Below are 27,795 nucleotides of genomic sequence, written 5' to 3'. Positions count from 1 at the left end.
TTCCTTAAATTTTGTTTCTTAGTCATTTTTGCTATTTTCTGATGCATTGTCCATTTGCATTTCAGATTAATCTATGGCCGTTGTTGTCAGTTGGTGCTTTCTTGTCTTGTTTCCTTGTTTGCAAGCCTTGAGTGTTTTCTCTCCTCCCAACGGTCAGAAACTCGAAAAGATTGCCACGCACCCTCAATCGGGAACCATCTACGTATCAGCGGTGAATGCTGTTTATCAATTGACGAAAGACTTGGAAGCAGTACAGGAATACATCACGGGACCTAAACCGTCAGGTGATTGTCTTCCTCTCTCATTGGCAAACCAGATAGGCATAAGGGGTTCGGCGTGTTTGGATGGCTTGCCCCTTAAAGACAGTCATACACATTTAATGATTGTCAACGAGAATGATAACACGCTGATTATATGCAACACAGTCGATGCCGGAACTTGCAATTTGCATGATTCTTCAGATATTTCTCGTATTGCAATCAACAGCAGCGAGATTTTGAAAAGAGCGAATTCTGCAATATTTCATCCTCTAAATATAATAGCACCGGTTGCTGTTTCGACCTCTGACAAAGAGTTTAGTCGTGCCGTCATTACAACTAATCATCGTGGAGATTCTTTGTTAGTTGTAGCGACTCTCCGTCATTTTTCCCAAAAATTGCGGTTTTTAGCTTTACCTTTCATAACTGTGAGAAACTTAAGTGAACCCGAAATGCTTAAACCTGTAGGTAAGCTTGACTTCTATAATTGGAGACGCTTACATGGTGACTATCATTATCCCAGACAGTCGTTCACTGCTCCTCCGTATGTATACTTCACGTCAATCCAGGAATCTTCGAGTAGTGACTCCTACAAAACCGTCCTATCACGTGTCTGTATGGAAGACACGGGAATTAAAAGTAAACCTATCATTGACTTTCTAAGGTCATACATGGAAGCGGACATTGCTTGTCGGTCTTCAAATGGAACAATGTATAAGTATCTTACAGCACAAAGCGTCACATACCCTGGAGCGTCGCTGAGAATGATACTCAACTTGTCACCATCGGACGGAGTACTCCTCGCCGCATTTGCTCAAGAATTCGATTCTATCAAGGACGAGGAGAGAGGACCATCTGTTGTTTGTATGTTTCTGTTGAATGAAATGGAGCAGCAATTTAGAGTAGATGAGAATCGTTGTCGAGCTGGAAACGGAACGATGGAATTAACACGTGAAGGAATCTCTTTCCCCTGCTCACTAGTTGCACCAGACTGGAGCAGCTCCAGGTGTTCTCCGGATGACGGCGCATTTGTATATTATGACGAAGTGAGACAACCAATAGAGTCCGCACCCTTGTGGTACTTGCCTAGTTCGGTTGTCTCATCGACTGCCAGCACTGTCGTGGGTAAGAAAACAATTTTATTTGTTGGAACGGACAAAGGACGTATTGTGAAGGTACGTACTACTTTACAACAAAACAATAACTCATTATCAGAAAGTCAACAATATTAATATCTATTTTTGTTTGTTTGTAGTTATCGATTGATGACAGGGTTTCTGCAAGTTTTATGGAAGAGATACCTTTGGCTCTGCATTTTATTTCAAAGATCTTGTCGAATGGATTGATTCTTACTAACGACTCTCAGCATATCTACGCTTTGTCTGACACAAAGGTACTTTACAAAGTATTTGCAAGTTTATGATAATTATCAACATTTTCTTGGCGTGGATTTTGTATATTGTGCGTCAGTCTTTGTATCTGCTGTGTTTCTGTGTTTGTGTGTCCTGGCTGCTTGTCTTTGTCTTTGGTTAGCTTACTTTACTTAATTACAACCAGTTTATCGTCTACTGGTTGATCTACATTTTATGTATTGATTGTACTTGTTGTAGATTGTCAGAGTGGAGGCTGAGAATTGTAGTGTCTTCTCGAATTGCTCACAGTGTGTGGCAGCATTTGACTCTCTATGCGGATTTTGTGTATTAGAAAACAAGTGAGTTGTGCAAGAAAAATATACTGTTGTAACTTAATATTATAAATTCTATAACTTTGTTTACTTATTTATATCGCCAGATGCTCACTACGTTCCAACTGCAATGGCTCCTCAAATTTCCTTCTTTGGCTTGATACAGATGACTCTCAGTGTATCACCACTAACCCGGAAACTTCCACAGCATACATTAGTTCACCCAAACAAGTTAGTCTTCTGTTCATCGTGCAGTTGCAGTACGCTGTCCGATATATCTATGCTGTTTTATCTTTATATCTACAGATTGCTGTTGAAATTGCCAACGTTCCGGCTGTTGGATCTTACAGTTGTGTTTTTGGAGATTTGGAAACAACGCCAGCTGTGAGGAGAAACTCTTTTTCTAGTGACACCGGACGGGATGTGTTTGATTGTTGGACTCCTGCACTCGATCACCTGCCTGGTGGACAAGGTAGTACAGTATATACACTGTACTATGCACCCAACCATCTAACTCTATATACATGCATATATAACCGTATCTGATTGAATAGTGTTTGTTCATTATTGACTTCTTGCAAATTAATTTTAGCAAATATGACGGTTCGGGTGTCTTTAATCTCACATGAAACGAGTCTAGTTGTAGTCAGCAACGTCGCTTCTGTTCACCTCTACTACTGCCAGGTGCTGCAAACGTAAGAATTGTTCATATTAAACAATATTTTAGATATTTGTGAGCCTTGTCTTTCAATTAGTTGTTCTGAGTGTAACCTGTATCCGTGTGGTTGGTGTCAATACAATAGTCTTTGCACTGATACACACACCGAATGTAGAAATGAAGACAAGCGCTACTTTACTACGGTATCGTGTTGGGATATAATGTCATATTCATTTCCTGTGCGTGTTATGTCTTTGTAAACGTCACCGTGTTTCTTTCAGAATGATTCTTCCTGCCCCAGACTTGAAGGTGGCTCCTACTTCATACCATCTGGTTTGGACACATGGAATCTCACAGTACAGACAGAGAATCTACCATATCCCGTACTTACAGTCTCTGTCCAGTATGTCAAATAGTCCGTGCAGTAATGGCTTGTGCATGTAGGAGGTGAATGACAAGTACGAATGTCGACTACTGATCATTTCTGAAATGATGAGTTTTGTTTATCCTGCTGTGCGAGTCTCTCCATCGTTACTAATCTGCGTCATGTCACAGGTTTGGTTTGACACACTCAACACGGACATATTATTGATATAAATATTCTCTATTGTATTAATTTTTAGTTTACTTACTCTTCAAACGACAGCAGTGTGGTGTCTTCTCTAGATGTGCTTTGGAATGCTTTTGGTTCTAATCAAAGTTATGTAATAGAAAGGAAAGAATCTGTAGAATGTAAGGCTACAATGAACTGCATGTGTTACTGTCGCTTGATGTCTACTTACTGTGTGTTGGTTGGCTGATTTTCTAGTGACTGCTTACAAGTGCAAACTAGCTGCAGCGACTTGTAGCGTTTGTGCAGATATCAGAAGAGAGATGTTGTGTGGATGGTGTCATCAGTCTCAGCAGTGCGTTGTTCAACGACAATGTACCGGCAATTGGACGTCTGAAGACGCTAGTACTTGTCCTCATCCCATTATACACACGGTATCTATAGAGTTGTCAACATGTTTTCTGCATTTTCATCTATATATGTATATTATGATGTAGGTGCGTCCACCGAGGGGTCCAGTAGAAGGAGGAACTGTTATAACAATAGAAGGAAAGGAACTGGGAATTTCTTTTTCTGACATTGAACGTGTTCTTGTGGGTAATGTCGAGTGTCAACTTGTCAGCAGTCAATACAAGCCCGGGACACGGTGGAATAATTGGCTGTCTTTATAGTAGGCGGTATGTCATTGTGTATCTTGTTGCATGTTTTTAGAATATTGTGTATAACAAGACCAGCCAACATCTCGGGCATTGTGAACATCACAGTTTGGATTGACCAAACCGAAGTGGTCACATATGAAAGCTACGAGTACTTGGTAAACACATTGCAGTATCTGCATGTGTTGGGTGCTTTTCCTACATTTTTTCTGCTTGTTACCACAGATTGTCCGCTTGTTTGATTTCTCTCCTACGAGGGGTCCTCGCTCTGGTGGCACTCTTCTTAAAGTAAGCGGCACAAACCTGGATGTTGGGGTCACGATTGCTGTACATGTGGCTGGGATTCCGTGCAATATAGAGCAATGGAACAGGTGAGACAAAATCATACAGTATAGTATCTCGTGCATTCATGAACACAACTTATTAATTTGCAGAAACGACACTCTATTTTGTCGCACTGGACGTTTGGTGAACGAGACTACGAGCACATTACCAAGCAGTTGGTTTAGCGGTAATGTTCAAGTATTAATCGATAACGCGATTGCAACAAGCTTCAAGAACTTTTCCTATACACCCGATCCTACAATAACAAGAATATCACTCACAAGAGGCTTTGCAAGGTACACAAACATATATATGCTCAAATGGCACCACAATAATTAACATTGTTCTGTCCATTCCAGTGGAGGAATACCAATTGAAGTCGAAGGCAATATGCTTTTATCCATTCAGAAATCCGAAATTATTTTTACTCACGGCAACATTTCGTACACTAGAGTCAGCTGCTTGAAAGCTCTAAATTGACATCTTATATGATTGCATGGTGATCAATTTATTTCTTTTAGATGTGTACTGCTCCAAAATCAGAGACAGTGATGGTTTGCTTACAGCCACCTGTACCGGTGACCTCTGATGTTGACGTGACTGTAAAGTTTGTTGTGGACAATGCTCCATCTTCAGCGTTGTTTCCATTTACCGTTCGACCTAACCCTCAGTTTCATCAACGTTCGATCGATTTCAATCCGGAGACAGACAAGTTTATTGTTATTAATGGGTCGAACTTGGACGTGGCCGACAAAAGTTTGTATCGCGTGTCTCTCAGCGACGACGTCGCTTGTATTGTCAGTGTACTAGACAAAACGGTGAGTATGATTTCTGTAAGTATTCAAAAATTGTGTTGTGTTTACGCTTTGTCGCTATGCATGGATATAGTCTCTGGTGTGTGAACCTCAAGATCTAGAGTGCATTGATAAAGTGGGAACAGGAAAGCAAGTCTATCGACTCCAAGTACGCGTAATTTGTACGTTTCTGAACGATTTGAAAACTTTGAACGAATTTTTGGAATACAACAAGTAAGTTGAGTTGTTGTTTTAACTTCAATTGCATTGTGCAGGTTATTGTCGGAGATTATAACAAAACAATTGGAGACGTCAATTGTATTGTCAGTGAAATAGAAGTTGTGGGTCATAAAAGTTCATCTGGTTTATCATTGGCTATTATTATCGCAGTGGCTGTCATTTCGCTTGCAGCTGTTGGCTGTGCTATCCTGATAATTCTTAAACTTGTACTTCGACATCGTTCAATCTCACGCGCAAGAATGAATTCGTATGCAGAGACAACGACACCTGCAGTCGCAGTGTCTAATCCTTTGTGGCTGCTTGAATGGCCTAAATACGAGGGATTTCAACTGGATAGAGATTCTTTGACGATATTGCGAGAGTTGGGGTCTGGAGAGTTTGGAATGGTGTATCTGGGATCTATGAAAGGTAAAGAGAAATCGGATGAGGAGAGGTTAGTAGCAATCAAGACAATGAAGATGGAAGGAAGTAGGGAGAAGGGAGAAGAATTTAGAAGAGAAATGGAACTGATGATGGAATTTAGTCATCCGCATATCGTAACTCTGATAGGAGTATGCACCACTGAACAACCAGTATATATCGTTACTGAACTGATGGATAAGGTGAGTTTGGAAGAATTAAGTGCAAAAATTGCTGACCTTGTGACATTGGCTGACAAACAAACGGAAATTTTTCTAAACCTTGTTTGTATATCATTTTGAATTTTTATCTTTAGGGTGATTTAAAGCATTTTCTAATTAGCTGTCGTTCGGATGGTGTACTTCCTGCCAAGCTTTCTCTCCAACAGCTATTGATCATTTGCGAGCACGTTACTTCAGGTGTCGCCTATTTGGCAAGTCAACATTATATTCACCGCGATATTGCAGCCAGAAATTGTCTGGTGAAAGGAGAAGATGACAACAAATTTACCGTAAAGTTGGCAGATTTTGGAATGTCTAAAGATATTTATCAAGAGGATTACTACAAAAAGCAGGGAGGTGTGCTGCCAATACGTTGGATGGCACCAGAAGCAATTCTTGATGGAAGGTACACTAAATGATTAACGTTATCTCTTGCAAGGATAGAGATAACTTTATTACCATTATTACTATTATATTTGCTGTTGTTTTTAACACTATTTTACATTATACCATGGTCACGTGACGTGCGACTATTTGATGACGTATTGTACGGCAAGTGAATCTGTACATTAGCTAAGTGAGTGACACTGTGCGGTGCTACCCAAATCTCATTGCACACCTATGTCACGTGACTATGGTATAAATATACATATGTAGATGGTTTTAGGTGGGGAATACATAATCTCACATATTGTACACGTGTAGGTACACACTGCGGTCAGATGTTTGGTCCCTAGCAGTCGCGATGTGGGAAATCGTTTCGTTTGGTCGTTTGCCATATTATGGAATGAGCAATAGGGATGTTCTCAGTGGCGTTTGCTCTTGTTCCGTTCTTCTTAACTCTCCTCCATCTTGCCCGGAGCCTCTCTACAATTTAATGACACAATGCTGGAACAAAAATCCGGAAGATCGCCCCACTGCTACAAAAATTCATGATCGAATTGATGGTATAATATCTGAACAGGCTGATTACCTCATACTTGATGGCACTGATGCTTCTACGTGGACTGGAGAATCTGCAAAGTACGTGAAGATGAAGTCCGCGCCTACATCAATGGTGGAAGACGGAGAACTCGCCGAAGACGGAAAGCTGACGACTGACAATATTAGAAAGACAAGAAAGAAGGTCTTCACGATTGATATATAGTTAGCTTAGCAGCAGCCTATAGCCTTAAGTGATGATATGAACAGGATAGAAGCATGCGTGGCGCATGCATGCACACGTAGAATCAACTTGTGAGCGTATTTGTCGTATCAAACTGTAGCATATTTAGCACGTGTTGTGTGAAGAAGGTAGGCATTTGTAGTCTTCCATTTCTACTTTGTCATTTATTAGATACAGTGTAGTCACTATACGTTCCTTGGTAATCAATATTTTTACTTCTGATGTTGTAGCGAATTTGTGTGAAAATTGATGTTTACGTTTGCTTGTTAGGTTAGTTAACCAGACATCCAAATTGTAAACGGGACATCCCGATTTCTACGGTTTGCAATCTGGACGAAGGCCTGATTGCTAACTGACTCTCTAAACCACTCTAATTAACAAATAGCATGGATCTTAGCTAACGGTATTAGTACGTCGATCGGTTGTCAACAAACATGTCAACAAATAAACAAGCACGCGGTATCTAAGTTAGCACCACCTGCTGCACAAAAACGTGCTTGACTACAAATTGTTTGCACTGCAAGTGAAAGGACTTCCGACACTTCAAACACAAAACAGAAGAACTGGAAATGCCTCTAGCTGGCAAACTGCAGAATTTTATTAATTTACTCTACGGTACCGTCTGCGCGCTTAAAGAAACGGTCTGGAACTACAAGGTTGAGTGTCCCGCCCGGAAGTGACGCGGCGATAAGGTCTGGCTACGCGAGACAAGATGTCGTTTCATGTTGGATTTGTTGTCATTTTGCATTATTCTAACGAGACGGAAAGCCGTAAACACTACTTGTAAGCAGCCGTCTGTGCTACCGTATTGGAATGCGAGACAAGGTTGGAAGGCGTGCGCTACTTCGTTGAACTGCGTAGGCGGTGCAGTACTCGAACCCGCGTGGGAGTGGATGGATTCCAACTGAATCGTGTGCGCATGTTATTGCAATCTGGTACTCTTCTCATTACTCTAGGCAGGAGAGCTAGACTACTGTGTTACTACCGATTCGCATCAGAAGCCTGAGAAGGGTGAGTAGACCTAAAGTCACGTGATGAACGGGAAACGGACCCCGCTGAACTTGGTGTGTTAGGATTCCTAGTGAACTGCATCATATTCGTGCGTGCATCTCTCAGTCGCAATGTCTAAGCCATCGCGAAAAACACTGTTGCAAAGAAGCGGTGCTGTAGATCCTGATGGCAGCGATGGATTCAACGAGCTTCTCGACACGTTCTGCAGCCAGTTGTCGAGAAAGGGATTGGAAATTCTAAAGACGTTTTGTGAAAAGAATGAATTGATTGCGAGGCAGCACGTTGACGTGGATGGTGTTGAAGCTCGTCACTTGATTGACAATCTGGTTGAGTTTGGAATCATCAATCCTGACAACCTGCAGCTGCTCAGTTTCGTTTCTCAATGTTGTGGCCAACACGAAATCCGTACAGCTGTGGAGACGTTTGAGCTATCACGCCCTTCGTCCAACTCATCAAGACAACAACTAATTCAAGGTATAGATCGACATTCAGTGGGTGCGTTGGGCTCTTCCAATCCATTCTGGTCTATTCCAGAATTGGCGTTTGAGTGAGTCATCTTTTCCCGAAGACTCTTACAACCTCTTCCAGCTTAGGCTTTACTATCTTTGCAGGAAAGAGGCTGGAAGGGGTGTGGTCTTTCAGACTCCTCAGGCTAGTCTAGGGAAGAACTCAATCAAATTCTTATTCGTCGTGTTGATGGATAGACAAACAAGACAGACAGATAGATATAAAGATTTCTTCTTGTTTCTGTACAAGCGACAGCTTGAACAGGTAGAAACATCAGACAGGGACAGGTCAGGCAGGGTCAGTCGGGTCAAACAGAGGTCAGGCAGGGAGCCACACAAGACAGAGTTTTATGTACTGTTAGTCAACAAACTACTGTATGATAATCTAAAAAGTACTTAGACTTAATGACAACTCACACACTGATGAAAACGCGTTAATTTTAAATGTTACTGCAGTTTCCCATAAACACTTGTGCTCTAACATGCTTGAAATGTAACTTAAAATTTTGATTTATGTCACAGTTTTGTTACAGTTCCAGGTTACAGATCTGTAAAGGTCATTGTGAAGAGTCAACTTGGAGATATGGATCGTGCCAACGTGAAGTCACTCTGCAAGTTTCTGGCTGATATTTCTTGCATTCAGTACCATGACTTGTCATGTCAAGGGCTCAGTAGAACAGAAGGTGGTTGTGTAGAAGTAGATTTTCTTTTACCCAATAGAAGCTTGCCAACTCTTCAAGTGAGGTTAGATGAACAAAACGATACGTTTCCAAATGTTGGAATAGTTCATATTGAGATAGAGCAAGGTAAGAATGGTAATGGTGCAGCATGTTGGCAGTTCAATTGATTGTACAAATTGTACTTTATTTCAGATGTGGTAATTGTGGAAACTGAATCAGCCTCTGTGTTGACACCAGTACAAGGTTATTGCGCTTTAATGACATTGCCTACTCTAAATTATGACACAGTTTGAAGAGTGCATGTTTCAACTCAGATGCATAATGTGATGGCATGATACCAAGCTAGTTTCTTGTACTGATCATTACATTTATTCGTTTATGGTGATGTTCTGTTTGTCTCTTGCTTAGCATTACTAAAACATATTGGTAAAGGAAAAGAGCTCTCTGCCAGTGACATTGTCAGTGCAGTTGGTGCATCTATGTCTCAGAAAACCATCGATTTACTGTTGTCTCAAGCTGCCAAACACAGCAACGCTGTAGTAATAGATGAAATATCACAATTGATAGCAATGAATAAGTCTCTACAACAGGGCAATGTCATTGAGCTGATGCTTACAAAAGCAATACAAATTAGCTTGAAGCTGTTACCTAATGCTTATGCTGCAGGACGAGATCAGCTTGTGCGTTGTCTTCTTCATCGAGGATTTTTACTCCATCCCACAGTTGAGTCATACACAGCTTTGTTGTTTAGAATTTGCTCTAAAAAGGACTATCCAAGGAGTATGCTGGAGTCACTGTTGGAGCGTGAGGGCAGCATTGAGTTACCATTTCAAGACTGCAGCCAGAATGATGCATATGAGAGATGTGTTGCAACTTGCTGTGTGAACAACCGCAGTGATCTTGTGGAGCTGTTTCTCCAACGTGGTGTTCAGTTGTCACAGGAGACATTTGATCGTCATTCATCTTGCATACTGTCAGCTATGAGCTCTATGGGAGCCCATTACTATAAGATCCGTGGCTTGCAAGGCTTCATCAAGTGTGTGGACATCAACTGGCAGAAGAAGGAGCTTCATCATGTCAACGTTAGTTTGTTTAGTTGGGCAGCTAATCGTGCTTATCTTGTCAGATTGGATTTGTCACGCAATCAACTTGTTTCTCTTCCATCGTGTTTATTGGATGGGACTTTACCTTGGCTGGAAGAAGTCGACTGCTCTTACAATAAACTCAAGTCTATATGGAATAAGGAAAATAGGACATCTACAGAACAGCACAGGTAACTGACTGTGATTCTTGTCATTTGATATGCTAGATTACTTTCTTATAGGTTGAAAGTACTGAATGCTTCAAGGAATAAACTCGCAGAGTTGCCTATTTATGTTTTCCAAATTGCATCTCTTGAAGACTTGGACGTGTCTCACAATGAATTGGCTACCCTGCCAGGTCCCGACGTTCTATCTGATAGTTCAAGTCTGACTGACAGTGATTGTAATGAAACGATGGAAAACATGTGGCTTTGTACTCGTCTCAAGGAGCTAAACATATCGCACAATTGTCTTAGTCGACTTCCGGAAACATTTGGTTATGTCTTACATCTTCGCAAGCTGGATGTCTCTCACAATGAGTTATCTACTATTCCACAGTCTCTTGCTAAAGCTGGTTTCTTAGAGCAGGTCAAGTTGAGTGACAATCAGTTAGGCAAGGCTAGCATTTCCAACAACCTTGCTTCTCTTCCCAAGTCTATTCAGAAGCTTAGCTTGGCTCGCAATCGACTGGGCTGCATTCCACTTGCCGTGGTGTCTATTACAAACCTTCGTTGGCTTGATTTTACTGACAATGCTATAGCGTCTCTTCCATACAAGAATCAATGGAATCTTCCTCATCTCAACTCTCTCATTTTGCGGAACAACAATCTGACAGGGTCTGATCGCAACATGGATTTTCCTGACTCGTTTTCTAGAAGCCTTACTCATCTTGATGTGAGTCATAATCAACTGAAGAAGTTCCCTGAGTCTTTACTATTATTGAAGATGGCTGTGTGCTTTAATTTACAAGGGTAATATTATTTATGATTCTACAGTCTTACCAAAGCACGGAAGTCTATTGTATTGTGAATATCTTGGTTTACAGAAATCCTCGAGTTGATAGTATCCCTCCTGCTATTGCTACTCTAAGACGTCTTTGGGAGGTGAAAGTGGATGACATGAAAAAAGCTATAGAACAATTTCAACCTAAAGGAGAGAATGTAGCTTCAGGTATATTGCAGTGTTTTTGTTCTATACGAGCGTATGGGTAGGTAAGACTGGTTGTAATGTGTTTGTAGGAGCAGGAAGTCTTCATTATAGCAAAGTGAAGGACAAAATCAGGGATACGTTTTATGACTATGGTCTTTACTATGGCATTAAAATGGCTGTCAGTGGAAGTCGGGTATATTGGTATTTTACTATACTGCTGTTCGTAGACGAAAATGGTGAAACTGCTTTTTATTGTTATAAAGATCGCTCGAGAAAGTGTGATAAAAGGATTGCATTATCAACCAGGACAGGACAGCAACGCGACTGTGACTGCACAGTCCCTTGTGAGCAACCTTATCTTTCGCAGGATGGTTGAGACGAGTGCCTTGAGCCTTGGAGAGCTGCCCTTGCAGCTGGGAGAGCTGGCTCAATGGATACCCATAGCCAACTGGTTCAACAAAGAACCTGTAAGACTAATTGTTTCGCAACTGGCATCGACATGTCTACATCTTACTGATTTTGTTGTAAAGGCTGTAGCTAGAGATACTACAGTCAAGCTGTGGAACGTGCCAAGTTTGTAATCGTTTTGTGTGATGAAGTTTGTGAGTTGAATGTTATGCTTTACTTGTTTAGATAACCGTACTCTATTAGTGCTCCAGCGCGTTTTCTTCACGGAGAACACCGTTTATCTGCTGGTGTGGCACGAGTCTGACGGTCTCTCAGGATTGGACAATTTGGAAGAGACTCTTCAATTGATGAGAGTAGGGACAGAGTGATGAACAAACGGTTTGCAAATTTAATTGTATAGAATTGTGTTTGTAGACAAATGCAAAGTCTATCAGAAGGATTCTTGTGCTGTTGACGAGCACCGTGCTGCTGCCGGACGTCCAAACGCGTATCAACAAGCTGGAAAAGTCGCCCGAGTTGAGCAAAATGGTGCACGTGAGCATTCGCGCGCAGAAGACCGTCCTTCCATTGCCTGAAGAAATCCAAAATTTGGCTGAAGAACTGGCGGGAATATCAGAAGACAACAGTGGAGAAGACAACAGAGTATGTTCACGTTTCGTCGCTAGCGTGTGCAGATACAGATTTCTAAATATGCCCAAACGGTTGCGCCTCAATAGGTTCCTGCTGCTTTTCGCAGCGCAGCTAAGAAGTTGTTCTTTCCCGAGACAGCAATCAACATGGCAGTCTGTAGTCGCCAGCTCATTGAAGACAGAGTATTTCCCAAGGGCTTTAGCGATCCGGACGACTTCGTTCGAGGTATCTAAACTCTTGGACTTATGCAGCGCTCTAAAAGGTTGTCGTGCTTGTCAACCGTTTTGTGTGTAGCTATGAGATTTCTCATGCGAATCGGTGCTCTCCTTCATTTCGAGGACACACCGCGAAACCTTCACGAGTATTTCTTTCCCAGCGCCGAGGTGGTGTCGCAAGTTATTGTTGCTCTAACGGACGGCTCTTCGAACCACCTCTCTTCGTCTGTCGCCCACAATCGCCACATTTATGCCATACTCAACAGAGTGACGCACTCCGAAGCAAACAGCAACGCGTTGTATGCTCTTCTCGTCAAAGCGGGCGTTGTGAGTCCTCTCGATTGTTGCCAATGTTTGTTGCCGTTTCGATTGCCACGGGAAAGGAACGGCATGAAGCTGACATTGTCGCAGTATCTTGTTCCCAGTGACGGAGACGGTGACAATCGTGCGCCGACGTACGCACGACGTCTCTACTCCATCGGAGGCTTGCCGCATTCCTTTTGGGGTCGCTTTATCAGCGCTTTAGTTTTGCAGATACAACAGGTGCTCGACTCGTTGGAGATCGCGCACGCGCATCAAGCCAAGACGAATGCCGTCTTCTGGGTGAGTGGCATACTAGCCAGTTATGACGAGGGATGCTTTGTCGTGAATGCGGTAATGCCCGAAGATCCGTCGCAGAGGACGATACCGATCGAGAACAGCAAGCGATGCGTTGAGAGCGGTCTTGACATTGTGGTCTTTGACCGTCGTCGTCGCTTTATAGCGTTGGGATTGATATGCAGTCATGTCGACGCTCTGCTGCAAGAATGGATTGACAGCAGCGGTATAGTCTCATTCTAACTGTTGGGGAGCTTTGTGTATGACGATAATTGTGTTATTATACCCATAGGTGAAGACGTCTCGTCTCCTCTATCTGCTTACATGACTGTCATGTCAGTAGAGAGGCTTGTTCCTTGTCCTCCATTTGATCTCAACAGCACTCACTCGAGTGACGAAATTCTGTACGACTTTATATTTGAACACGCCGTACCGCGACAAGCGAAGCTGCTCACTTTAGACGAATGCTTGCTGAGTGGCAGCAGTTTGGATACAGTGCCCGATCTCACTCTTGCAAGTTTGTCGCACAGTGAGCGTCTCAGCGTCGACGACGTGACAATGGATGTGAGTTCTGCTAGCCGTTTGGGTAGAGGAAGTTTTGCGAACGTCTTTCCCGGCTACATTGGCAACGAAAAGGTCGCTTTCAAAATTTTTGGAGATGTTATCAACTTACAGTTGGCTGCACAACATGATCAACCTTTGGAGCAGCTTCAACAGATGCAACAGAGTCATGAAGTAGCTAGTCCTGTTGTAGACGAGAATAGGGACGTTCACATTTTCTCTTTTGATGATCGAACAAGCAAGGAGGGTAGAGAAGAAGTAGGCAATGAACTCTCAAATGTAAAGAAGTTGCGGCTGCCACCTCTCGGACCTCTACAATACTTCAAGAACCTGCGGGACTTGGTGCAGGAAGTTTCGGTGATGAAACGCTTGCAGCACACTCACATTGCTCGCTTTAGAGCCGTTCTGTTGAAGCCCTACCCGTGTCTTGTCATGGAGTTTGCGCCTGCTGGCAATCTGGCCACTCTTATCACGAAACGAAGGGATGAGATCGGAACGGTTACCGATCTGCTGACGGGAGACCACTTTTCAGATCGGGCCCACGATGGAATCGTCGGCAGACAACTGACACATAGAATTGCGTTTCAGGTATACTGTAGTTTGTTTTGCTGTTGGCATGCCAGATTTCGTCCGTTCGTCCGTCTGTTTGTCTTGTCGTCTTTTTGGCTATATGTCTGTCTGTTTATCTGTTTGTGTGTTGTTGTCTGTAATCTGTGTGTCTGTCTGTCGTCTGTCTGTCTGCCTGTCTGTCTGTAGACGATCTCGATAAGATCTCCAAAATTTCAAAAGATGCAAATGGAAAAGCAGCGAAACTGACTTTAGAGATAGAAGGAGAAAGCAATTGTCTGTAGTTGTACAATCTTGCAACTCTCGTGTGATTTTTAAAAATTTGTCGAAGTTGTCTATGTGCAATTTTGATGATTTTCTGTATGATAAAGACGTTCAACATTTTGTTCATTGACTGTTATGGTTATGCATACGTAAAATTAGCGATTGTTATTGGTAGAGTAAGAGTTCAAATATAACAATCTGTCTGTCTGTCTGTCTGTCTCTCTGTCTGTCTGTCTGTTATCTGTCTGTCTGTTATCTGTCTGTTTGTTTGTCCGTCTGTCGTCCATCTGTGTGTCTGTCTGTTTGTCGTGTGTTTGTCTGTCTGTCGTCCATCTGTCGTCTGTCTGTCGTCCATCTGTCGTCTGTCTGTCTGTCGTCTGTCTGTCTGTCGTCTGTCCTTCTGTCTATCGTCTGTCTATCGTCTGTCTGTCGTCTGTCCTTCTGTCGTGTGTCTGTCTGTCGTCCATCTGTCGTATGTCTGTCAATGTTTTGGTCACCTAACAATTGATTTGACAGATTGCACTTGGCATCGAATATCTTCACAGCAAGGACATATGCCACTTGGATCTTAAGCCTTCAAACGTGCTCGTATTCTCAGACTCGCTCACGGCTCCCATCAACGTCAAAATTACCGACTACGGCATCTCCTGTACCGTCACAGCAGCTGGAGTCAACAACGCGCTTGGCACTCTCGGATTCCAAGCACCGGAACAGATTTTGTCCCGCAAAAGTAGAGGAGAATCATTTGATCTGCGGGTATTGAAAATGCATGCATGCCTCGTGAACGTCAGTCTATTACTAAAGCACATCGTTTCTTACTGTTTAGGTTGATATCTACTCGTATGGCATGATGATGTATCACTTGTTGACGGGCGTTCATCCGTTTGAGAGAGACATGGACAATCCGTCGATGGTGGAACACAGAACGAGACAAAGCGATCACCCGCCCCTGCCGACAGGTCAGTCTCTCGTTCATCTGCAAAGTCTGATCGAGCGCTGCTGGCGCTACTGGCCGGGTGCGCGACCGCCGGCTAGTGGTATAGTCGCGGAAATGTGCGAACCCTCTTTCTTCACGCAGTGCGAAGATCTCGCGATTGATGGCCAACACCGTGTCGTCGCAAGCGCCGTTTTTAGCAACCAGCAGCAAATTGTCGGTGGCGATGTAAGACACACCATGGCAAGACGATTTACAGAGGGTTCGCGGTCGATATCTTCCATGTGGAGTGTGCCGGAAACGACTAGGCATGCGCGACCGGTCAGGTCGGTTTCCATGCCCGTTTCCCGCCCTCATCTTGCGTCTACGAATTTGGTCGTTGCGTCTCCGACCCACTCGTTGAAGCATTCGTTGTCGAGCGCTAGCGACACGTCCGTGGAGAGTAGTACTGCAAGCGCGCAGTTTCTGGATGTGCCAAACTTTCCGGATGTACCAAACGTCCCGGGTGTGCTGGACGTCCCGGATGTTAACCTGCAGGCGACGCAATCTATGGAGAGAAGTGCGTCAAGTGGCGAACTCCCTGAGAGGGGACAGCAGGAGCTGGATCGTGATGCGTCGTCGTTGCTCTCACTGGCTCTTGTTACCACCACTGATTCTCTCCTAGTTGCCGATCCGCGCTACAGCCAATTTCTGTCATGGCAGAAGTTAGATCTCGCAGTGGGAGATGTCTCCGCTGTCATGTTTCTCAACGACAAACTATGGGTCGGACGTCGCTGTAAACAGCTCAGCGTATTCGACTGTATCGGTAGCGAAGTCGTTCGACGCATCAAGCGACAATCTTTCGGCTGCAACGACGTCGTGCAAGACATTCAGTGTGACGTCAGTAGCGATCAATCGCACGCCAAAGTGTTCGCGCTTCTAGCAAACGGCGATTTAGTGGTCGTATACGGTCGTCAGTATCAGGAAAACTCGAACGAACCGCGACTTACTACCGAATGGGGCAAGGACTCGCTCTATCGCTGGAACCAACCGGAAGTGAGGAGAGTAGCCAACTCGGGTCTCGAAGAAGACGACGCATCACGTGTCCATTCGTGCATGGTCTTTCCACGAGAAGGAGAGCTGTGGTACTGCCAAGGAAATAGTATAGTTCTTCTCGATACAACAAAGTCTCCCGAGGAAGTCATCTGGGTTGACAAGTCGGTCGCGGGAGATATAGTAGTCCAGGATGTGACCCCTATTAGAGATGCCGTCGTTCTCGAGGATTCCGTATGGTGTTACGGAGGTAATCTAAGCGATACGCTGTGTGAGATAGACGTGCCGACGAGAGCTCACGTAAGAAGCTGGAAGATGAAGGACCTGCGAGGGAGCGAGGCGACGAGAAAGGCGGGAGAGTTGCACACGAAGAACCGATGGTGTTTGTGGAAGCGTCTCGCGATGAGTGCACCGAAATCGTTCCAATGCATGGCTGCTGTGTACGATACAATCTGGATGGCGTGTGATAACGGTGCTATACTCGTTGTTAGCAAAGAAGGCGACGAACTTCGAGTGCTGGCAACCTTGTGGTGCCGATCGGTGCTCAGTCATGTTCTTTCGCAGAAACGCGCTGCATGGCCGACGGTCGTTATTTCAAGAATGAGGCAAGCAGGAGATCGTGTTCTAGTCTACAGTAGTGTGTCGTCGTCTGCTGAGAAGGTTGGAGAGCGCTCGATTATATGTGAAGTGTACGAGGCACGCAGGAGTTCGAACGTGAAGGAACTCACCGCATACTATAATATACACGATGCTTGATGAACGATGTTAGGGAGGTAGGGGAGATGTGTTGACCGGAAGGTTTTTTGTTGTTGCTGTCGCCAATATTTTTCTAAATACGTACTGACTACGCTGACGCTTGAATTTGAACAGGCATGCATGCGTTTAGGAAGTCTGCTGGCTGGCTGAGCTTTTTAAAACGATAACGTCAATTGACATGCTTTTTATTAAGTTGACAGGGTGAACGCTGCAGTTTACATGATGGTTACGTCTCTATAGGGTGACGCGCGCTCCTAATCCGTAGAGTGGGGAAGGGCACGGTTGTCACTCATCGGAAACTTCAGTCAAACAGAGTCATGCCGACACCAGCACACGTTTGAGTTGTCTGTGGGAGACGGCAGTAGACTAAAGTGAGCTGTGTAGATAAGAAGACAACATTATACCGGTCAGTTGTCTTGTTTCAAACTGTTCGTGATCATGCATCTGCTGACTACAGTAGCTAGACTAGGCAGCCGTATACGTACTGACGCCGGATTTAGGTACACATGGTGTCTGGTTAATATCATTAACTAAAATACTTATTGCGGAGTCATTGCCAAAAGAGTCTGTAAGAGACTGTTTTAGACAGCCTTATAAACTGCCGGTGAAATGTCAGTGCGTAGACGTTTGTTTGTACAGAATATGGATTTGTCTTCGAACACTCGGTTGCCAGGATCTAGTGAACACGTTTGTTTTTAGTATACCAAAACAGTAAACATATCTACCACGTAAAATGTTTAGTAATGTAGGTCGTGCAAACTGACAGTCACTAAAAAATTCGCGTAAGTAACAATATAATGCGTGCAAACTGACAGTCACTAATTGCGAACACTCGATTTACGAAACTTTGCTGTGGCCGAATGCGGACACGTTGTACAATACTTGTAGTAGAATACAGATAAAATGAGCAGTTATTTGAAAAGGTATACGGAGCCCTCTTCACATCTATTCTACGCATCATTGATATTATAATAGTTTGCCATATGCTTCAGCTGATCGCTGTTGAATGCTTGATATACTTGTGCCACTAAAATGTGCCCTTTATCATCACCTGCGTGCATTTCGTTGAACACTAAGACTCGGTCTTCGAGCTGCTTCATCTCTTTTATTCCTTTCAAGTTACTTTGAATAGAAGCCTTGTTGAATTTGAATCTTTTGCCTGACTTTGTACGCAGCAGTGTCAGTACGCTAGGCTTTTGTTGCGTGTCTTTGCTCAATATGAAAATCACTTCGTTGCTGCATGCGATCCACAGTGTGTCAAACACGACGGCGAGAGAGCGGACAGACGATGTAGAGTCGAATTGCGTTGAGAAACTTAATCTCTTCCGTCGGTAGTCTGTCTTTTGTACCGTTTGCGTTTCTTGCAGTCGCTTCTTTCTTTGTTCGTGCAAATCTTTCAAATTCCAGACGGCGTTTACGGATCGTGTCTCAATGTCTATTTCATACAGCAAGTCATTCGGAACTAAGTCGCAACACCAAACACTAGATTCGAAAACTACAGGCTCGTGGATAGTTTGGATATCGGGGATGGTGATATCGACAGGAACCCAGTGATCAGAATTATCATCTGTATTTACGATCCGAATCGTAGATCCTTGACAATACCATATTTCGTTAAGTTTTGTTACAACGATTGTCGGCTTTACTCGATTGTCATGACCTAGTGTCAGAACTCTCGGTTGGCACCATTCGTACTGGAAGTCTCTGATCCATACGTTCACTTGTGATTTACTGATCAGGATTGTCGACTGCTCGTAATGCCTGTGGCCTTGCACTACCACTAATTGACCATTGGCTAATACAGCAAAGATTATAGCTTTGCTTTCGTCGGTACTAGAATGAAATAGTATATCTATTACTACGTCATTGCACTGAAAAGTTTTGTTTTTGATTGTTGCTGCTGCAGCTTTTTCAAAACAGTCAAAAACACAGAGATTACGAGAACTTAATCCAATCCACAATTTGCCGTTTAGAATCAAGGCCACTGTAACACTGTTCGAATCCAGTGACTTTTCTTCTAATTTTTGTGTGCGAAAGAAACAGCTAGACTGTGGATCTCCGATCAGTAGCTCATCAATATCACTAGTCGCAATTGTAGCAAAATAATTTGTTTGATTTTCGTATTCGTGTGTAGCCATCTTGGCTTCAACTGTTGGTAGAGTACACTCAGATGTTGACACAGATCTTTTACGATTTTGATTTTTTTTCCCAGTCTTAGATACAGTATTGAAATTTTGCTGTTCGCGTCGATTAGCAACATCGACAGTAGTTCTGAAACGTTTCAAGAAACCTCCAGATCGTCTTTCTGAATGTTTATTGCGACTAGAGGTTTGACAAGAGTTCATGCTATTTGATCTCGTCATAAAATGATCAAAAGAATCGAATTCCGTCCAAACGGCATCTGTAACATCAAATTCTTGCACTACAGTAGTAGCCAATACTCGGTAATTGCCATTCAGAGAAATGTCCTTGCACTGTAGGTGAAGAACCGGCTCACACAATTCTGCCACTATCTGAGTGGCAGATGGTCTGTCGCCCGGCCAATACTGGCAGCAACGTTCTATGATACTTTGCGTGCGAATCAGAGACTGCCCTGTAGGAAGAGGCAAGGGATCGCTCTGCCTAAGTCTTTCATTTACGACTGACGGTTTATCTAAGTCTTTCTCAAACGGGTGAGCACCTGTCAGCAGATGATACATCGTAATGCCATACGCAAACACATCCACCTGCACAAGACAAATAGATAATATGTTATCGATACGATTCTATAGCTTGTATATATAGTGTCCATACCCCAAAATCAAACGAATGTTCCAGGCTGTCTTGAGAAAGAATTTGTTCTGGAGCTTGATATCCCACCGTACCTAAAATACTCTTTACACCTGCTGTGGGAACAGTGCAAGAGATACCGTAGTCAGTGAGTTTAACGTTTACAGGAGCGGTCAGCGATTCAAGCCAGACGAGCACGTTGTCTGGCTTTATGTCCATGTGGCAGATGGATTTGCTGTGGAGATACTCAATTCCAAGAGCGATCTGTAGAATTAAAAATATACAGTCAGCATTACATCTTGAATTCTATTATATATGTGAATTTACTTGAAACGCAATTCTGTGTGTTAGTTCTCTTCCTAGTATTCCGTCGTGTGGCAAATCTGACATGTTAGTGTCGTTGCTTCTATATTTTGATATGAGGTCGGTCAAGTTACCAGCAGGAGCATATTCCATTGCAAGACAAGGATACGGTTCGAACATAACTCCCTTGAACTGAACAATATGTTGATGTTGCAGCTGTTTCATTACTGTCACCTCTTGAAGAAGATTTTGGAGATTCTTCAAACAATGATGCGAATCAAGTTGTGAGCTGAGGGGAAGATTAGCACTACTACTACTACTAGAAATTTGCTCGTCTTCTTGTAGAAATTCTGGACTAGAAATACGACATAAAGTCTCTAAACCTACCGATATGTCCGAATCTAACAAAATGTTGCTAAACCGTTTGGTCAAAACGCTGCCTTGGTTGTCTGTTAGGATTTCTTTGGCACATGCTGGAAACAAACTATTTGTATCAATGCTTGAAAAAATCTTGAAAGCGACTTCGTTTTCGTCAAGCAAACCAAGGCTAACGGTACCAAAGCCTCCACTTCCTAGGCTGTCTCTGGTTTTCGAATTCGTACTGATTCTTTCATTTGTAAGGTGTTCGTGTGCCGGTAGCCAGCTTAGCAACAAATCTGGTGCGAGAAACGAGACATGAACTGTTTCTTCTCCACTAGAAGTTGTAATTATTTCAGATTTTGCGATAATGGCATGCGCGCAGTCTTCAAGCTTTATCCAATCAGCTGTTTCGGGTATTTTGTGCTCAGAGATAAAATCGTTTAGAAGTTCATCGTCGACGTGGTCACTATCGAAGTGAAATGGGGGATACGGTATCAGTCGCTGAACACTTAGCACGCTTGTATCAGAGAACACGATAGACGTTGGATCCTCACCTAAACAAACAGAATTGCCTTTTCTTAATTGTTGAACAATAGATCGAATGACTTATATATACCTCTGCTGGCTACCCATTCTTGCAGCAGTGACTCTACGACACTGCAGATTAGTCCTAAAGCTGCAAACCGTCGATAGCGATCGAAAACGACTATATCTAGTCCAGTGGCACTAGTGATGCATCTTTTACTACATTCTATACGTGCAAAACTGTCGTCTGATTGAGACTCCTCTTCTACCGCAGTAACAATATAACAGCCGTTTTCGTAGTGACTAACCATGCCTTTTGCCCAGAAAGCTGAACTAATCGTCTTCTGATATTGACCTTCCGCTCCGAGAGGAATTTGACTCTTCTGAACAAGAGCACTGATCAAACGGTTCCAGAAAAATGAAGGCAATGGATTTAGTTCATAGAGTCGACGAACGTAAGTTGGCGAACTGTTGTCGTCGCCACTAGGATATGGAGTTAGATATTGAGATAGTGATAAATTGAGACCGTTTCCCTCTTTCTGTAAGCGAAATGGTAAGACGTAGCGGCAACAGCCAATGGGCACCAACACTTCCAGCTTAATGAGAAGAGAGAACAAAGCGTTACGGACTTCATTATTACTGCTACCAAGCACTTGCTTCAAAAGGGCGTAGATATCGCGCGAGTGAGCGATGCCACTGGAGAAGTGAAGTGACTTGCTCGACGTTAGAGCCACAACAATATGAGAAATGACATCGAAATTGGGAAAACAATGTTGGTAAAGATTACTTGGAGTGTCTTCAAAGTGAATCAGTCCAGCAATGCGCACGAGAAATCTCATTGCTATATATGCAAATAGCGAAATATACACATACGTGATATGATACATGGTAGCAGATCATTACCCAGATGGAAATCGTTTTGATCACTGTATCCGCTAGGAAACACATACCATTCAAGAAACGAACGAGTACACACAGCAGCGTGGATTGCCGTCTCTTCGCAAAACAACTTTGTTGCGGCTTGCAGATACTCGGCAGGAACCTGTTATGTGCGTGCATATACTATCAGTAACAAAGAGAAGAGATAAACATCAAGTTACTTTGTTTCTCCATCCTTTGCCATTTTTGTTTGTTTTAGACATAATGACAGCTGTCTCGTACAGCTTTTCTGCTAGAGGAGATATTACCATCTTCCTGTCGACTTGAATTTCAATGTATACAACGTGAGTATCTTGTTGCAGCAAATGCAGTCTTTCAGTTGCTGATTTTAGTCGATGTCTAGCCGAGTGAATCCACAAAACCACTACCATTGTTCTAATCGACTGATTGGTTTTCTTAAAACATTAACCGTCAGACAAGTAAATCTCTCAATTATAACTTATGAAATCGTGTTATAATCTCACTTCAATTAAACGCAAGTTGTTCTCCAAACTATCCAATCCTACCAATCCATCTTGTTCGTGCCAAACGAGCACATGAATGGTGTTCTCCGCAAAAAACACATAACTTAGGACGGAAAAACTAGAATCATCTATACAATGTTTAATACATGTTAGGACAGACGTAGATAGCAACGTTGATAAAAATATAAGATATATGATGCTCTTTGCTTCTAACCTGAAATGTTCCACACTCTAAATGTTGCCTTAGTAGAGTCAACCTGCAAAATAGAAACGGAAAATTGTGTTATAATTTAGAATTTCTATTAATAGCCAAACTTCTTTGCTGGTGTGCTGTTGACTTGGTAATACAAAGCTTGTTACTAACGGTACTTCTGTTGGAAGGAAGTTTAAGGTTCCTACCTTGGAATGCAAACGTTTAATAACGTAGTCTCGTCCAACCTGTATGAAAACATAGAATGTATAAAATGCAAATGCAAATGCAAATCATATTGTAGCTGTGGAAGAGTTTGACGTTCATTTGATTCTTACTTGACTACCCCTAACCGCTAGCTTAGCTCCACAATGTGGTGCACATTTATAGTAGGCGTCGAACAGAGCCTCTCTTACTGTCTTATCGTATTTGTGTGGTGTTATCTCTAAAAATTAGCAAATAAAAATTACACAATAAGTCCTGTATGCATATCGTATATACATGCATACTGGAACTGAGGTTCGGAATAACCGCAAGTACGGCTGAGGCCAGGTCGTCTAGTTTGACATTCCACAGTCGCTTCAGAGTGGCAATAGCGAGTGGAATCTTTGTAATATCAGGATTTCTAACAAAACGTTCTCGTTAGGCAATTGAATTCTTGACAGTAGCAACTAGGATGAGTACTGACCCTTGCAGGTTGAGACTCGTGGCCATCTTGAGACCAAGTGCAGCTTGAGGAAACGTTTTGAGATGGTTAGAACTCAAATCAAGAACAGTCAAGCTCTTGCTAAAATCATTTGGTAATTCAATTTGCTCTTCATTTAAACCAAGTTTGTTTCTTGATAGTATGAGAGTTTCTAGATGCGGTTGCTGCCAACTGCTTTGGCGCGGCAACGTCCGTATGCCGTTGTTTGAACTTTTAAGTGATTTTAGATTTGTAATAGAGGTCACCCACTCCGGAATGCATTGCAGGTTGTTGTTGCTTAATTCAAGTCTTTTGACTGTGTTTGGAAGATTGCATCTAGAATGTATGCTCAGCTTGTTGTCTCTCAAGTTGACATATTCTAGAAACCTTACTTCTGAGAGAGACTGTGGTAAACAGTCGAGCTTGTTTGATGAAACGTTGAGCTGTTGAAGATGAGGAACACTTTGAAACGTTTCTGGCAATGTAGTGAGATTGTTATGGGATGCATTTAGTTCCGTAAGTTGATGACAACACCAGAGATCGTCGTCGTTGTCGCTTGAATTAGTCTCGCCAATCAGATCCTTGTCAGGAAGGTGATGGCGACCAGGCAGGCTGGTCAGGCTATTGTGTGAAACGTCGAGTACTTCAAGCGATGAGATACGAAACACGTGAAGCGGTAACTTATCAAGTTTGTTGTTTGAGACGTCAAAAACTTTTAATCTAAGACAGAAAACAAATTAGTTTAGTTTTCAATTTAATAATAATTTACAAAATTATCTGCTTTACTTTTGCTTTGTTGTTGACAGTTGGTTCATGTCGTCGTTCCATATCGATTTGAGTTTGTTACTGGATGCATTTAGCTCTAATAGCAAGGGCATTGATCCATCCAACAAACAAAATGGAATCGACAGTAGTTGATTGTTTGAAATGTCAAGTTTGGTCACATGAGCTCGTAGAGTCCATTGACTAAGCCAACCTTGTGGGAGTTGAACAAGCTGCATATTTTGCCAGCAGATTTCTACACACTTAACTTTTCGCTTTTGTGTAACTTGCTTTACAGTTGAAACGCAACCAATTTCTTTCATTGCACGACCTAAACACGACGGGAAGCGTTCGAGAGTGTCAACGCTTACTTTAGCTTCTCTTTCAATAAGCAAGCGAGCAAGATTGTGCTGATCATTTAGACAGCAATATACCAGCGCCTTTTCATACAAATTCTCTTTGCTTCGGCTACAGAATGGTTTATCAAAATGGTGTTCATTGTCGAGCAAATGTCTAAAAAGACTAGAAGGATACGCGAGCTGAAGACACACGGTAACAACCAGTGCTGTATACGAGCAAAAGAACAAATGCTTTTGATCGAAAAGAGCATGAACGAGTTTCTCTCTTGCTTTGATGTAGGCGTTGGCTAGTAATGTCGAGCGCAGACAAAAGCCTTTAGTGTCTAGCAAATCAACGAGACTTTTGTGTGTGTGTCCCAAGATGTGTGTCAATTTATCCATTACTGCTGCATTGCTGTATTGTGCTGTGCATTCGAGTAAGGAATCGATGACATCAGATTCTTCCCTTAATGTTGGAACAACGGCAAGAATTTCCGTACCCGATAAGTCTTGACCGTCACTTATTCGTTTCAACAATTCTGCATACAATAGAATAAACTTACTTGTATTTAGCTATTAAGATTAATATATTAAGATAAGTCAAGAATTAGCAACAGAATCGGTAAATTTAACGAAACACAATTGTCTACCGTGCAATTTTGGAAAATGGCGAACAAGTGGTATTGAGTCTAGCAGGTCTCTGCTTTGTGACGGTCTTTTTGCGAGTTTGTAATCTTGTAAATTATGACACAAATCTACGCATCAACGAGTAACATCACATTGTGCAAGCTTATACGTATCTGTTACCATTGCTTTACCTTTTTCTGAATCTGAAGACAGAATATTGACGTTTAAAATTTTCAGTTCTTTCAAAATCTTGTCAACGTTGTGTTTTTCATTTCTATTCAGTCTCGAACGCAGCGAACGCAAGCACTTGTTCGGCAATATCGTCGAGAAGGTTACGGTATCTCCCTTGTTTTCTCTGTGTCCCAACCATCCCAATTCGTGGTCTTCAATGCCACACACATCTGCTAGTGACATGCACAAAGACTGCATCTTCTTGTAAGTTAGATCTGCTGATCTCACATCTATCGTCACATCGACTGGAGTAAAATTGGGCACTAGACACATAATACAACTGATTGCAACCTGAATTACTTTGATAAATTACAAATACCATACAACAATGCTTCAGAGCTGGATTTAGTGACTCGGTCGGTGTTAGCTGGTTGGAAAGCGTCATCTCATACTTTTCTATCTCCGTCAAAAGCTCCGATTGGTTAGAGCTGTTAGCGACAAACTTGAGAAGATGAAAGCAGTTTTCGTTCACTAAGCCATACGATCTCAGCTTGCCTACAAGGTTAGAAGAAGTGTCTTCTGATTCTTCCGTACTGAACAAGCCAGCATCGACGCAAAATGTTTTCATCATTGTTAGTCCTTCATCTAATAGTTCATCACAAAATCTTGAGCACAATCTTTCGAATTCATAGAGATGCAGCTGTGATGACATATCATCTCCGGGAAGATGAAACGGTGATGAACCGTTACGATGTAACGATGTCATCGAACACAGTACTATACAAGAAAAATATTTCTAAAAATAGACATACAAGCAATTACAGAAAAATGCATATAATCTAGAAAGATCAACACAACGCTGTACGTAGCATTTGCTAAACGTCATAAAATTTGAGCATAACTCAAACTGCAAACCCACTAGAGTACGTACGTACTAGCAAAACTGCTTTTGGATGCTGCGTGTATAGACGGCAGTTGGCCCCTGGATTGAGGCTCTTCGTCAATCTATAGGAAGTGTACGATGAGACTAAACTAAAAAGTTTGTCCCTCGTATCGAGTTGACCCCTTCCACCTTATCTCGATTGTAATCATGCAAATACTGTAATGTATACTCCTGCCAACGCCGGTACCAGGTATCGTTCATGCATAAACAATGTCATATCTATATGACGGCATCTCACTAGTTGTGCAAGAAGTCCAAGTCAACAAAAACTAAACATTTCCTTTCTAACAATTATACTTTCCCGTAGAGCTAGTGCAACTATCTTAGGACTGCAAGTCACCGAACAACTTTGTTCACAACAGTTGATTGCTAGTGGGGGTTGATTACACATTGCCTCTTATTTGAACATTTGCTAGGCACAAAATAGTTTTACTGATAATCACAACTCAGATCAAGAGACCTGGAGCTTTATTTTGATGGTAATGTTAGTGCTAGTGTTACGAGCTAGTGCAAACATTCCAGGAATCTACTCAACCTGGACGAATGTTGCTGTAACTCTCTCTCTCTCTATACTATTAAACGAATGCGTGTGTATCTAGAGAGCTGGACTTTTAGAAATGGGAGGCTAGCAGCTGTATAGGGTTTAATTAATCTATGAGACGTTGTGCAACTAGCATTTAGGAGGCCACACCTACATAGTGGGAAGACCATGCATGCGTCTAACGACGGACACCACTGTATAGTAGAGAACAATCCATGCGTATAACGACGCCACTGTATATAGTCTAGAGAACAATCTTTGTTACCGTCTCGATGCGTTTGACTGCCAAAGCCTGCATACAACGCCTTACTCAAGCGCGCCCATCGTGCACGTGCTCTGGCTACGTATGTCGCCAAACAGCCACACCATTGTAGCCTATTTTTTGTATTGAAACAAAAGTGCAAGCGCTTTGTATAGAACAAAACAAAGTTGAAACTTGGCCAACATAAGCGAACAGAAACTGCCTCTAGGCGCTCATCGAACAGGAAAATCGCGTAAATAGAAAAGCCGACCAAACTAAGAGTTCACTGCATGCATGCAGTAGACACCAAGTCTGCTTGGCAATTAGGATCAAAGAGCAAAACAAGGACATTAGGCATCACTAAATCCTCGATGTCTAAGATGTCTGTAATAGCTAAAGCGTGCATTGCAACATCTATTTACACATCTAGTGCAAGTTTACAAATTACCTACCTTGTACAGAGCAATGATAGACAGCAAACAGTCAAACTCAGACGTTACAAGCGTTGAAAACGACTCAGACGTTGGAGGCGTACACGATAGGGCGCTACCACGCACCCGAAAGTCTCGTGCTTTCTCACGTTAATTAAAATATTCT

At 42.6% G+C, this 27,795-nt stretch overlaps 3 protein-coding genes across 3 annotated transcripts; 2 read left to right on the top strand and 1 right to left on the bottom strand.

The window, feature by feature from the left end:
• Positions 1-73: 73 nt before the first annotated feature.
• On the top strand, positions 74-7,175 carry LOC134190403 (plexin A3-like). The gene is made up of 21 exons (XM_062658856.1): positions 74-1,432; positions 1,513-1,650; positions 1,868-1,968; positions 2,049-2,172; positions 2,248-2,413; positions 2,534-2,636; positions 2,697-2,802; positions 2,881-2,982; positions 3,044-3,154; positions 3,223-3,331; positions 3,408-3,583; positions 3,647-3,795; positions 3,861-3,963; positions 4,031-4,176; positions 4,240-4,425; positions 4,489-4,582; positions 4,651-4,947; positions 5,018-5,092; positions 5,199-5,765; positions 5,879-6,189; positions 6,489-7,175. The coding sequence occupies exons 1-21, from the start codon at positions 74-76 to the stop codon at positions 6,928-6,930; spliced, it is 4,965 nt and encodes a 1,654-aa protein (XP_062514840.1). The 3' UTR covers positions 6,931-7,175.
• A 1,086-nt stretch (positions 7,176-8,261) lies between these two features.
• Positions 8,262-17,548, top strand: LOC134189710 (leucine-rich repeat serine/threonine-protein kinase 1-like). Its single transcript, XM_062658070.1, has 16 exons — positions 8,262-8,433; positions 8,999-9,271; positions 9,338-9,388; positions 9,554-10,418; positions 10,470-11,198; positions 11,273-11,397; positions 11,466-11,569; positions 11,640-11,843; positions 11,907-11,949; positions 12,010-12,137; positions 12,199-12,426; positions 12,501-12,639; positions 12,709-13,452; positions 13,519-14,375; positions 15,135-15,374; positions 15,445-17,548. The coding sequence occupies exons 2-16, from the start codon at positions 9,049-9,051 to the stop codon at positions 17,338-17,340; spliced, it is 6,576 nt and encodes a 2,191-aa protein (XP_062514054.1). The 5' UTR covers positions 8,262-8,433; positions 8,999-9,048; the 3' UTR covers positions 17,341-17,548.
• A 172-nt stretch (positions 17,549-17,720) lies between these two features.
• Positions 17,721-27,720, bottom strand: LOC134189507 (leucine-rich repeat serine/threonine-protein kinase 1-like). Its single transcript, XM_062657799.1, has 17 exons — positions 27,651-27,720; positions 25,858-26,250; positions 25,494-25,796; positions 25,326-25,430; positions 24,362-25,214; positions 23,579-24,295; positions 23,400-23,515; positions 23,229-23,335; positions 23,016-23,138; positions 22,915-22,957; positions 22,701-22,828; positions 22,398-22,631; positions 22,201-22,339; positions 21,389-22,138; positions 20,437-21,326; positions 20,134-20,373; positions 17,721-20,066 (listed from the first exon to the last, which is right to left on the bottom strand). Exons 2-17 carry the CDS (start codon positions 26,237-26,239, stop codon positions 18,291-18,293), a joined length of 6,906 nt encoding a protein of 2,301 aa, XP_062513783.1. The 5' UTR covers positions 26,240-26,250; positions 27,651-27,720; the 3' UTR covers positions 17,721-18,290.
• Between the last annotated feature and the right edge of the window lie 75 nt (positions 27,721-27,795).

The sequence above is a fragment of the Corticium candelabrum genome, chromosome 14 (assembly GCF_963422355.1).
Source record: "Corticium candelabrum chromosome 14, ooCorCand1.1, whole genome shotgun sequence".
NCBI lineage: Eukaryota > Metazoa > Porifera > Homoscleromorpha > Homosclerophorida > Plakinidae > Corticium > Corticium candelabrum.
The sequence above is the reverse complement of the archived record's forward strand: the minus strand, read 5'-3'. Positions and strand labels throughout refer to the sequence as shown.